The sequence below is a fragment of a genome, unplaced genomic scaffold, assembly GCF_019419815.1.
Source record: "Pyrus x bretschneideri cultivar Hongxiangsu unplaced genomic scaffold, Pyrus_bretschneideri_v1 Contig12, whole genome shotgun sequence".
Classification (NCBI taxonomy): Eukaryota; Viridiplantae; Streptophyta; class Magnoliopsida; order Rosales; family Rosaceae; genus Pyrus; species Pyrus x bretschneideri.
The window spans coordinates 7,758,101-7,771,918 of record NW_025999413.1 but is presented as its reverse complement, the minus strand read 5'-3'; the positions used below and the strand labels follow the sequence as shown (position 1 = coordinate 7,771,918).

The 13,818-nt window shown below is 36.8% G+C and overlaps 2 protein-coding genes across 2 annotated transcripts; one reads left to right on the top strand and one right to left on the bottom strand.

Annotated features, from left to right (window-relative positions):
• Positions 1 to 2,726: 2,726 nt before the first annotated feature.
• LOC103964167 (protein TIFY 5A-like) lies at positions 2,727 to 3,999 on the bottom strand. The gene is made up of 3 exons (XM_009377068.3): positions 3,752 to 3,999; positions 3,353 to 3,434; positions 2,727 to 3,114 (listed from the first exon to the last, which is right to left on the bottom strand). Exons 1-3 carry the CDS (start codon positions 3,793 to 3,795, stop codon positions 2,905 to 2,907), a joined length of 336 nt encoding a protein of 111 aa, XP_009375343.1. The 5' UTR covers positions 3,796 to 3,999; the 3' UTR covers positions 2,727 to 2,904.
• A 6,421-nt stretch (positions 4,000 to 10,420) lies between these two features.
• LOC125474507 (7-deoxyloganetin glucosyltransferase-like) lies at positions 10,421 to 12,733 on the top strand. Its single transcript, XM_048578323.1, has 2 exons — positions 10,421 to 11,164; positions 11,672 to 12,733. Exons 1-2 carry the CDS (start codon positions 10,609 to 10,611, stop codon positions 12,601 to 12,603), a joined length of 1,488 nt encoding a protein of 495 aa, XP_048434280.1. The 5' UTR covers positions 10,421 to 10,608; the 3' UTR covers positions 12,604 to 12,733.
• Positions 12,734 to 13,818: the final 1,085 nt, after the last annotated feature.

Here is a 13,818-nt window from a genome sequence, read left to right as displayed (position 1 = left end):
TCTTTAGTAAAACTTTTACTGTTTCATTTTTTTTTATTTTTTAAGGAGATTTTTTTTAGTACAAATTTAATATGAAATAATATTTATTATTTGCTTCCACATATTTGAGAAGATTCTTAATCACCCTAATTTATATCCTCTTCTCTCTCTCCCCCTCGCCCCAATCTTTATCAGCAGCCGTAGGATACCCACCACCAACCTCTCCAATACCCACCACTACCACCGTCTCTCCTCCCTCCCTCCTCCCCCATCCTCTTCTCTCTCACCCTCTACCGCCTTAACTCACTCCCCCTCTCCCACAAGACTCTCCTCATCGCCAACCACGTTATGTTCCTTTTATTATGTGAAGTAGATCAGCACAATCCGCAAGGGCTGCAAACAATATCCCCTGGTTTGTTCTCCCCCCTCTCCCCCCATCCCAATATTACTTTGAAGCTTGAGGGTTTTATTGGTATAAAACTTGGATTCCTGGTGAACACAATTTCCAAGAATCCAAATCCCTCATCTCACCCAAGAATCCCACTCCGGCCTTTTTAGGAATTGAATTCATGATTTTATGCGGGTCCACTAGTTTTTTGATTCCTGAAGTTTTGGTAAACACTTGAATGAATGGGGAAGTGTGCAATTCCATTTCCTATCATTTCATTCCCCTTTGGTAAACATGCCATAAAGGTTTGTTTGAAAATACTTTTAAAATGAAAGTGATTTTGGTGTAAATATTTTTGGAACAAATTTTTAGTAAAAAATACTTGAAGTGCTTCCTGAAGAAGCACCAATTATGTGCTTCTTGCTTTTTTAGGAAACACTTCAAATGCTTTTGAAATTCAAAGACAATTTCTTTAAAAATTCAATTATTTAAAAGTATTTCCAAACAAAGTCCTAAAATATTTATTAGAAGTCCAAGTACTTCTGTTAGAAGTTGTTGACCCTAAAAATTACAAAGCCTACGTGGCGCGCAGGCTGAGTAACTGATAAGCTAACTACGTCCTTCAGTTGAATACGAGGCGTGCCAACTCGTCAACCGAGGAGTAAAATTTGTTAATGTTGCGTTGAGCGTGTTGCTGACTTCTTTATCTTGCGATTGCGGCCAAGGAATGAACAAATCTCGGCCTTTGGATTCTCGAGCCTGAAGACAATGCTGCTAGTTCTGCGAAGTTCACAAATCGACACCAAACTGTATGGACACAAGTATTCAAAGGTGATGTATATTTTGATGGTGAATGTGGTTCGGCTGTCAGAATGCAGAACTCTGAAACTCACTTGTGAGTATCCAATCATAAAATCACTCGGCATTCAATACGCCGAATGTTGTAACTCGTAACACCTTACTTCGTCGAGAAGGCTAATAAGATGACCTCTGCCAATAAGGATTTGGAAACCCTTCTTGACCAATACTTGGATAGATAACCAGTCGGTCTCGACGTAGTGCTGTTTATCCAAACTGAAGATGCTCTTCAGTCGACTGATTCTACGGTAACAATGTTGTTTATCCAAACTGAAGGTGTTTGCCGGTTGCCTTTACAGTGTTGTTTATCCAAACTAAAGATGTGTCGGAGGAAAAAAGAAAATAAAAAAAATCTCAAGATGTTTGAGAGGTTTTGCGCAGGGCAATTGTGTGTTGAATTGGATGTCCTCTTTCTGTTGTTTGTTGCCTTGTATTTATAGTGAAGTCTCTGCTTGCAGCCTGATGTTATTTGTAGAATTCAATTGCAACTTAAACTCTTTGATAAGCCAGTTCCTTTGCTAATAATTATCACAACCTAAATTGGTGCTAGTCAGGCAGCATATTCGAAACGTCTAATGCCAACCATGTGCAATAGAACTCTCATTAATTTCAAACCCTCCATGCTGCTTGGCGACTAAATCCTCCACGTGTATGTGAATTATGTATGTCGCAAACACTTGCAATTTAATTGCAATGCCAACCCCTGAAAGCCTTATCACATCCCATTAATGTTACCAAGCCTAGGCTACCTAGGCTACCAAGGCTTCCTATCTTATCACCTTTAAACTCATCCATCCATGCATGCATCCTGACCCTTCTTTCTTGAATACCAGCTTTGCAGCATATCCACACGTCCACACACCTCCTAAGTCAATTTAAACTGAACCACTTGCTTCGGGATATAATTCGCATTCTATTTACTTGATTGAAAAAGATACTAGGATAATTCATATTAAAAGATAATCATTATGATAAAAACCATAATATTATCCTTTAATAATGACAAAAATTATCTCCACTTTTCCATCCGACGATTGAGAACTATGTTCACTCAACGGCCTTGATTGCACGGGCCGATGATGTAAATTTGAATCCAAACAGAAGCGCATTAAAATGCCACAAAAATCTACCCATATAATAAAACACTGGAAAAAATTGGAAGGGTCTTTAACTTTTGTAGTCAAATGCTATTAATTGCGCTTTTAATGATCAAAAAATGTTTTTCAACTTTTTTTTTTTTTTGAACAAATAATATTATTTGGGATGTGCTATCCACACACCTTTTTTTTACTTCTCACACATCCCTTGTTAATTTATGTCTGTTGATCTTCTTCAATTTATCTGATCTAACGGCTGAAAACTAAAAAGGTATGACAGAAGTAAAAAAGGATGTGTGGATATCACATCCTTATTATTTACACTAAAAGGAGTAGATGTGCTATGAACTTATCCGTTCACTTACTAATAACTTTAATTTAGTATTGATTACTAGGAAGATACGTCCCAAGTATGATATCTCCTGGCTATGAACTTGGGTTGTTCTAAAACTTGAACAACTTTCATCAAAAGCTAATTTTCCATTTTCTTGTCACAAGAAAACCACCTAATTTTTTTTTCCATTAATAAGCCAAAATTACTTGTGGCAGCAAAACTTGTACATTAGCAATCTAGCATAATAATTACTGATTGTTGGTGGAGTTGTTGTATGGAGAAGCTGCTTGACTTCTTTGCTTTCTCTTTTGGAGGAACCTTCGAAGAGACCTCTTCATGGACACACCTGGAGGCCCGTAAATTTGAGACCGCAATGCAAGCAATACTGCGCTGGACCACCTCGATGATGTCCCTCCTCCTCGCATTTCCCTAGTTGCCAACAAAATAATAGCCCTAGCCTACACCAGATCAAAACTAATCATTAGCTACTAGCTAGCAACTAAACAGACTTTGATGGGATTTTGCTTTCAATTAAAATTGAGTAACTATGTTTCATTTGCTTTCAATTAGCCGATCTCACTCAGTGGAAAAAAAAACTTTGTTGTTGTTGTTATTGTTGTTTCATTTGCTCTTGTTTTACAAAAATTCTTAACACGATTCTTCGATCGTTCTAAACTTTAACATATCGGGAATTACCTGAAGTTCTGTCACGTCGCAGACAAAAACTTGTCCGTTGTAGAAAATGGTAATCTGTGGTTCGCCCCGAGTCGACTCACCCCTAAGAGAAGCAGAGAGATATCCAGCGTTGGGTTCCCAAAATTTATCAATGTAAAATGTAAAGATCATGAGAACAAGCAAACTCACAAAACCAATTGTTTGGTCGTTTCAATCTCTAGGCATGATATATAAAAAAAGGGAAACGAAAGGGCTTTGTTTTCGAAATCGTCCACACACACGCCACGAAATTATCCCCACTTTTAAGCTATTAATGTACGTGAATTTCATACATCAACGTACGGTTAACAATCACATATGTGGTTTTGAATGCGGAAAAATATCATATCATTTGGTGCATCAAAACATTGATGAACTTACGTTGGAGTTTTCTGAGAATCTGATGGTGGTGCAGAAGTGGCCATCGAAGGAAGGTGAACGTACGAGCTGCGCTTCGTTGCCAACAGCCAACAGAGAAGGTAAGTGGAGAGACAACTATTTCATCCAAGATTAAATCAAATCATATAGGAATGTAATATAAAGCTACAAAACAGAGGGAGAGAGAGAGAACTGTAGTCGACGAAGGGAGAGTTTTTATGGTTTGTTAGGAGAGTGTTTTTGAAGAGAGAGCATAAAAAACGTGCCCCAAATAATGGCCAGATATTTGGCCATGTGAGAAATTCCTTCACTCTCTTTGATCTCTCTATTCTTCACTCTCTTTTCTCTCCCTAATATTCTTTCTCACTCTCTCGCACACTTTCACTTTTGCTAAATGGTAATGTTAAAGAACCTAAATTTGTAAATAAAATTTACAAATCATATGATGTGTCACAATAAGAAATGAACACGTTTATCAAAGCTTAAGTAATAATTCAATCATCAACTTCCATATCATTTAGTTTACAGAATTTTGTCTACCAATTTAATCTCTCTAGCATTACTCTTTTCTAAATATCTATTTGAACAGTCACGATTAAGCCACGTCAACATCTTATATTAATTTTTTATAGCAAGAGAGACAAAATAAGAGAATATGAGATGAGAGAATGGAAGGGGATGAAAAGAGGAGAAAAGAGAATCCTAGTCCCATAAATTTAGCCTATCCCAAACCCACTTTTTCCCACATCTAAAGCTCACATTCTTCCTCTCAAGTTTTCATAGCCCTCGATGCAAAGCCATCCGTAGATTAATTATCCGTATGATTTGCGAGTGGTTGCTAATATCTGAACTTAAATTAAAATTTTAAACTTTGCTACATTTCGTATATGTACTCAATACTATCACTATTTTGACAATCAAATTTGTTGTAATGAAATTTACAGAACATATATGACCGTCAAATAACAATACTAATACTAAATGCTTGTAAGTATTGTAAACCAGTCCTCAAATTTTCATATATCGTAAGAAATGAGCCTCGGTAAAGTGAGAGGAGAAATAAGGAACATAATGAGACTTGTTCCACAAACGTCCTTGTTAATTGTTGTACAACATAACGCATGTACTACGGCCCACATGCATGCAATTACCATGTATTTTCACTTTAACTCATCTAGCTAGTCACAAGTCACTCCTCCCTCCTCAAACGAAAAGTTTTTTTCATTCAATTAAGGCACGAGGAAATTGTCCCTCAAATGGCAAATGGCACGTGCTTAAATTCGTTTCCCTTTCAATTCAAATGCATGAGAGCCAAAGGCAATCATGTGCAAATGGGAGTTGCAAGTCCAATGAGATGTTGCTGCTTTGCTTGGTTTTTTACTGGTTTCGTAAAGCAGATGAGATATGAGGCTCATATAACAAGCCCCAAAGGACCTTGTAAGGGACGACAGATATCTGTATGTTCAGTTAGTGTGGAAAATGTGATATTTCCTCTACATGTAAAACTTCCAAGTATTTTCAAAGCAGGTGGTGCACTTTTGTTACATATGTCATATCTAAATGTGTCACACCATTAATGCACATGCCATGCTTTATTGCTATTGCTGGATCTCAACGTTCCTAGCTATAATTTGTTGCTTGCTAAATTTGGATTGTATCTAACTCCAATATTTGGGTGCTATCATGTTACCAGAAAATACTTAGGATTGTATGATTAGACCATAATTAATTAGGTTTGAGCGTGACAAGATTAGGTCAAAGTTGAATGTACATGACTATGCCAAACTAGTTAATCAATCGAAAATCTCACATGTTGAAGCAATACTTGAAGTACGTACTATAGCTATCTTAATTGGGGGTTTAAGGATCTAATTAGAGGTTGTTTAAGTCATATTTTGACGTTTGATCAAGATATGTGATCTTAGGTAGATCACTAGGGTTTGTGACAACAATGAAATGATGGAAAATGCTTAATTTGCATCACATGTCGAAGTCGAATGTGATTAATTAGCCAAACGTTCACGTCTCACTCAACTTCACCATTTGGGCTAACCCAAACGACAACTTAATTATTATTCAATACTTACCCTCACTCTTTTGGCTTGTGCAATTATAATCTACTGAGTTATCTACAAATGCTGTCCTAAAATGCATAGAAAATAGGGGAGACATGGGCAAAAGCTTCCAAGCCTGTAAAATTATGAGCAACATAAAAATTGTTATGTCTCATAATCATGTATTTAGTTTAATATCTTAGTAGATAAGATGTTAGGTTTCTGCACATGCATTTTGAATTCAAAATTTTCTTCTCCTCTAAATTATTGAAATAGTTCGGAACCATTTTTATAACTTTTCTTTAAAAAATTGTTCGTGGTCATCATTCTTTTGAAAACAAGAAACCACACTAAGAATTGAGGCATAACTAGTGAGGGTGACGGTCCTCCACAAATGAAGGGCAACGCAAAACTTCTTAGAGTAGAATTATGGGGACTTGGTCCAATGGTTTGTTAATGCTTTAGCAGCCTGCTAGGCCGAAATGGATTTGACTTGGGCAGTTCTGTGTTCGACACTCTTTCACTTGTGTTGAAAGCTTGGGTTTGATCGGCAGGCCAAGGGCCTGTTTTTTATTGTACATTTTGAACGGGTGTAATGAAAAATAAAAAGTTCGAGAAATAAAAGTCCGTTCGAAATCTGTACTTTGAAGTACTTATGCTCAGATGTGAGAAATTTGAGGAAGACCGTCTGATTAATTGGACGGCTTTCACCTTGTTAGTTGTTAACTTGTTTTTATTTATTGCAATCCATAATTAATTTATTATAAATAGCATGCCAAAATTCTTGTGCAAGGAGTTCTTGTAGAACTCATCGACTTAACCTATAAAATGTACACATCATAAACATTCATCGTGAGCAGCAATAATACTAAAGTATCATAATATGGCTAAAGCATATTATGGCCGAGACCGGTGTGGCGTTCGTGGCTGGGAGACAAAGTATCACTTCACTTTGTCTTTACAATGCTGTTTGGTGGGAGTTGTGGTGTTGATTTGGGAAATCAGTTTTGGTTCATCTCTACGTTTAGGAGCTCTGTATCAAAATTTGGGTTTTGGGTTGGGCTTTTATAAGATAGTTTAGGTGGCCCCTTTTTGTCTTGTTAATATTTGTTTGGGGACCTTTGTCTTGTAATTAACTTTTATAATAAAACTTCTTCCTTTCTATGGAAATAATTTATCAAAAAAAAAAAAAAAAAAAAAAAGGAGTATCATAATATGGCTGCTAGTTTTGCAGATGAGAGTTGTTTCACAAATGGATTTCCAGACAAGGTAATAGATTGGATTCCAGGAATGAAAAATATTCGTTTAAGGTATCTTCCTAACAGTTTTTGTCACGCCCCCCATTCCAAGATACGTCTAGGATTGACATGTGTTGTCATCATGTACCTCTACATCTATCATGCCTCGCCTCCGAAGCATGAACAAAATACAACTCAAGATCCACTAGCATAGTAACTTTTTGTTTACTTTATGGCTGCATCTAACCTTTGTGTTAGAGTGCCTACGTACCCTTAGATAGGATCACGCCATTCGTAATTCACCTTCATATGAGAAAAGCATGATTTCATAAGTTTACATTTTATGAAATGTTTATAATTTATTGAATTTACGTTTTAAGAGATGTTTATGGTTTAATGATTTTACATTTTATGATTTATTATGATTACATGATGCTTTAAGCTAGAACGCTCCCATGGTTTTATGATATGATGTTTGAGCTATTGAACTCTTATGTTATCGTACGAAAGAATGTGTTCATGCTTAATCTATGTGCTTACTTAGTTGGTAATTATACAACACATACATACTAGACGAGTATGTACCTGTCTATGGCCATATGACTCAGTTTTACGCTTATCAAGGTACTTCATGATATACTCCTAGCTTCACTGGCAAAATCAGTGTCGGACAGCTTCACTAGTCAAGGTTAGTGGCAGTGTGATATATGTTTTCTTCAATGGTGCAACCGACTGTCGTATAGCTTCACATTCAGGTGATAGGGCCTACCATATTTCTTCACTGGCGTATCCCAGTATCGTATGGATTTGCCTTTGGGTGACTATGATACCACTATTTAAGTAAATTGTTATAGGAGCTACGAATATTTTTATGGCATGCTAGAGTTTTCAGACAACCTATTACATACTACTATATGAGTTTTCTAAAATAGGGGATTAGTATGTACAAAGAAAAGTGGTTTTGACTTACTTATAAACTCCAATCCACACATCTTTGTTTTGCACCCCCTACAGGACATTTGAACGAGGTGTACGATCCCGGCGTTGAGGCATTCCCATATTAATAGCTTCTAGTCCTCCTTTCTATGTGGGACCTTTAGCGTTACTGTAACGCCCCGCTCTGAAACATTTGTTTCGGGATATAAATTTTGTGATAGGCCAAATTAAACTCTGGTTTATTTACTACCATTAATCACAATTCTTCATCTAAATTTATTAATCACTCACACAATCTATAACCAAAATTTAATTACCAAAACATAAGATTTAATTTTACAATTAATCACCAAATTTCTTTTCTTAATTCAAATTCCCAACAAAAAGATTTATCTCAATTACTTAAGGTTGTATCTAACCCTGTTAGACTGCCTATGTACCCTTGAGTGGGATCAAACATTTCGTAGTTCACCATTCATCTTTTTATCCATTTCCGAAAACACTCTAATAACGAAAATATTCAACATTAGTTTTCACAATCAAACCACACCAAATAGGTACCAACTACGGATTTAAAATATCAAATCTGTATGAAAAGACAGCATCGGCCCACTAGCCAAGCGCCACCACGGGTGGCGGTCGGCCGCCCTGACTCACCGGAAACCTAACTATTTCCAAAAATTACCAAATTTTGCAGGAATGTACAACTCAAGAAGATGAACATTTTTCATACTTGGGTCGACGTCTAAATCAGCCAGAAAACGCCTGAAACTGCCCACGAACCTCCGGAACCCTAGAATTGGATGTGCTTCGATTCGTCTTTTCCGGTGTTCCACCGCTCCCAAACTTGTTTGGGCTTTGTTCCTGGCCTCAAGAGGAATAGTTTGGTAGTGGTGGTCAAGGAAGGTAGCTGCAGGAACGGCAGAATCGCCGTCGTGTACACAGGAAACCCAACAAGCTCGATCTCAGTGAAACGAGAACCAAAACCCATCAAATCTGGGTGGAGATACAAGCTGGAAAGTCGTCGAGCTCTATACATATGGTGGATCGCCTTGCTTCGCTGAAGAAACAGTGAAAAAGCTGTCGGAAAACGTGGATGAAACGGGTCGGTCATGCGGGTCAGAAATGGGATTTGGATTGGGTGTTTTCTTTCCCCCATCCTTTCCCTCATTTCCCCCTCCTCCCTTATTGGCTAGTTCCCCACCACATTTCTCTCCTCCTCTTTCTATCTCAGCCATCCATCTCTCTCATTTTTCTTATTTTCCTTTCATCCTAGCCACACATGTGGCACATTTCATTGCTCCAGAAAATATGGAGCCTTCTAGATTGAAGGACAATTACCAAAATGTCCTTAACTTTGAACGTTAATAACTCATTCATTATAACTTCGTTTGTCGAATGGTTTGCATCTACACGCTCGTAGGACTGAGCTCTATCCAATTTTATCAAGAAATAATTTAAATTACATGAGGATAAAATACGTTCTCGTAAAATTACATTTAGTCAACTAGGGCATTTTCGTCTTTTCCACTTATCGCTAAATTTTTCAATGTAAATTATAATAAATTCTGGAAACAAAATTCTAAAATTTCTCTAATCAATTTTCCATAACCATAAATCTATTTATTCTCGATTTACTCCACATATTCATATATTTTCAATTTTTCAAGGTATTACATTTGACCCCCATTAAAATAAATCTCGTCCTCGAGATTTCCAACCATCGAATAACGAAAGGGGATTTAAAACTAATCTCACTGTTCCATTTATGGTGAATAAAATCATAATCTCAGTTTACGATTTTATTCAAGCTCAAAATAAATAATTCAACGAATTACTATCATGATTTTCACACATATACTCAGATTTCCAACCACATTAATTGGCTGAATAAATATAAGAAATTCTAACGAAAATCATTGGAACTTCTAGTCACAATCACTGAAATTCTTTCCTAACCTCTCTAGGACAAGAATTGTTATACCTCTAATTTTCCTAAAACAATCCTAAACCAATTAGGACATAATTGACGAGCCAAAATCCTAACAGGTGTTGGGTTTCTAACTTTTCCGGGTTCGAAACTTTCCTCCTTTAAATTATTGTATAGTTACTAACTCTTCTCCTCTCCTTCATAATGGTAATTTAAAAAGAAAAAAAAATGTTCCCATGTTCATCATTATTTTGAAAACAAGAAATCGCATTAAGAATTGAGACATAGCTAGTGAGAGTCCTCTACAAATGAAGGGAAATGCAAAACGAAATGCAAAACTTATTAGGGTAGAGTTATGGGAACTAGGCCATAGTACTCAATACGTGATGCTCTTTGCCACTTAAATGTTGTCTTGAAAGAGAGGGTGGGGGCACCTAGTTTCTATTTCGGGAACTAGGCCATAGGTGATGCTGGTTTGCCACTTAAATGTTATCTTGCAAGAAGAGGGAGGGGAGGGGAGGGGGGCCCTAGCTTTCCATTTCATGACATTTTTAGTTTGTTCTTTTGATTTAGCTTTGTCTTCACCCTGTGAATTTTATCGGCACTGCCAAAATTATTGACATCCGGCCCTTACTTCTTCTTAAGTTTGCACCACTCATTGTCTCAAGACAGACCAAAAATTTATAGATCCATACACGTTTGATGTTAAAATACCCTCATACAGTAAGCATACACTCTGAGATCCACAAATCTGAGATGTGTTCTAACAAGCCTCATGCTGTCTGTATTCCAGTTCCGATTCAAGGTCACATAAAGGCATTGCTTCAATTAGCAAAACTCCTCCACCATAAAGGTTTTCGTATAACCTATGTCAACACCGAGTTCAATCACAGGCGGTTAGTTAAATCTCTAGGACCCGAGTCCCTCGATGGCTTGCCTGATGATTTTCGGTTTGAAACGATCCCTGATGGCCTACCGGATTCGGACGAAGATGCCACCCAAGACCTCAGTTTGCTTGCAGATTCAGTCACAAACAACTTCTTGGCACCTTTTGTTGATCTGATAAAGAAACTCAACAGTAGTAGTAGTACTCCTCCAGTGACATGCATTTTTTCAGATGGTTTCATGCCATTCACAACCCCTGCAGCTCAACAATTTGGCATCCCCGTCACACTCGTCTTTACTTTTTCAGCAAGCGGCACCATGGGCTATATGCAGTATCCTGCTTTGGTGGAAAGAGGACTAGCACCCCTCAAAGGTAAAGAATTAAAGCAATTGTTTGATTTTAGGAAACTAATATTTATTTATTTTTGGTCAAATTTAGGAAACTTTTATTCAATCTACAAAAATTCATCTTACACTCCTTCCTAGTGAAAAAATAAGGGAAATAATTTCACCATGCTTATTTTTGTTACTTGATTATGCTTTTGATTTATTCAACCAACTCAGTGTGAGAAAAAGTGGTAATTAGCATAAGTAATTACCCAAAAAAATAAAAAGAGGGAAAAAGGCATGGTTTCTTTTTGAAGTGTTAATAATAGCTTCACAATTTGGTTATTAGTTCTATTTTTTTTTAAATTAATCAACAACGGTGTTGCTAATGGCCAATTAATCTAGTAGCACCCAATTTCGAATTTGTTGGAGACGTCCTAATTTCAAAGTTCATGAACGACAATTGTTGCATTGGCCATGAGAGAGTTTGTATTTGTTAATCAAGCAAATGAAGATACTTTTTATTAATAAAGCATTACTTGGCTGTTTGTAGATGAGAGGTGCCTCACGAATGGCTTTTTAGACCAAGAGGTAGATTGGATACCAGGAATGGAAAGTATTCGTTTAAGGGATCTTCCTAACAACTTTGTAACAACAAATCCCAATGATGCAATCTGGAATTTCATACTTGAAGGAATGGGCAGACTAAATGAAGCTTCAGCAATTGTTATACATACCTTTGATGCATTGGAGCTAGATGTTTTGGACGCTCTCTCATCTATGTCTCCACCTGTTTACACCGTTGGCCCTTTCCAGTTACTTCTCAATCAGATACCACAACACCCTTTGAAGTCCCTGGGATATAGCCTATGGAAAGAAGAAACTGAGTGCCTTGAATGGCTGAACGATAAGGCACCAAACTCAGTTGTTTATGTGAATTTCGGCAGCATAACGGTCATGACCCCGGAACAACTTGTGGAATTTGGTTGTGGGCTTGCAAATAGCAAGGTTTCTTTCTTCTGGGTAATTAGGCCTGACTTGGTAGTTGGTAAATCAGCAATTTTGCCACCCGAGTTTGTGGATGAAACTAAGGGGAGAAGTCTAATAGCGAGTTGGTGCCCTCAAGAGCTAGTCCTCAACCATCCATCAGTTGGAGGATTTTTGACACACACTGGTTGGAATTCTACGCTGGAAAGTGTGTCTGCAGGAGTGCCTATGCTGTGTTGGCCGTTCTTTGCTGATCAGCCGACGAACTGTCACTATACTTGCAAAAGATGGGGCATTGGTATGGAGATCAATAATGTTGTCAAGAGAGATGATGTTGAGAAACTTGTTAGAGAGTTAATGGAGGGAGAGAAGGGTACGCGAATGAAGAATAAGGCCATGGAGTGGAAACAATTGGCAGAGGAAGCCACTGGTCCACAGGGTTCTTCATCTGCAAACTTCGAAAAATTAGTGAATCAAATTCAGTTTAAAAAGATCTAGATGCTGTGCATTGGAACTAATGAGAGACATGTATTGCATGCCTCACAGTTATCGGTTCAAAAGAACTAGCAACATGTTTGGCCTGCTACTACATCTTCAGTTTTATTCAGTTACTATTTTTAATTAAATTGATCTTATTTGTCATAGAAAATTTTGATTAAAAGTCCAAAAATATCAACACGAATAGAAGAACTAGCGCATTGTTGCTCATATACACACACACACACACACACACACTAAGTAAATTTTACCCGCACGTCGTTACGGGAGCGAAAATATGACTATAGATTATGTTTTTAACATATAAATATGCAAAGAGTGTTATAAATACTAAACAGAAAATGAAACAAATATTTTTACAAAGCTGTCTAAGTTAATATATTTTACAAAGCTGTCTAAGTTAATATAATTTACAGAATAGACATTATAAAATGCCTTATCATCAGTATACAAAAATGGTTAATCTAGTATTCCTCCTTGACAGTGATCCTAAAGAGCCCATTATTTATATACATAAAAAGAATGAAGAATTCATATTAGGATCAACGATTTATACACAAAAAATTGTGAATCAATACTTATTTGTTTTGGATAACACATGCCAACATCCTTTAACAAAAGTTTTTTGGTTGAAGCTGTAGAAAAAACAGCATTGATCAACAGGCAAAAAAAAAAAAAAAAAAGGAAGCTAAAAATGAAAGAAAAATAGGAGAAAAAGCAGAAGCCGAAAGCAAAAAGAAGGGAAATAAGACAGTAAACGTGCAGGAAAGAAAAGAGAAGAGCTTACAAACATACATTGCTTTATCACATTGCTTTTTTTTTTTTTGTATAAAAAACAAGTACGATATTTCCATACAATCAATGGAAAAGGTGCTAACAATAACAATGGGCCTTGATAAAAAAATTTCCAGAAATACCTGAATGAAAAGAAAAAAAGTCTCGCACCAAACAAAATTAAGCATTAAAAATATCTTTCAAAAAAGATCAAAAATTACATCAGACGGTTCTTCCAACCATAAAACCGGTTGTGACAGACTAAGGCCGCCGGGAGCCAATCTGTGTGCCGCTTCATTGGCACCGCGACGCACGAAAATAGCCTTCCATTGTTGAACATTTTTAAATATTTTTTGTTGTCCTGCCACCAATTTTTTTTATTATTTTATCTTTTTCTGACTAAAAAGAAAGACTTGTCGTGCCACGCCGTTGCCTTACGAA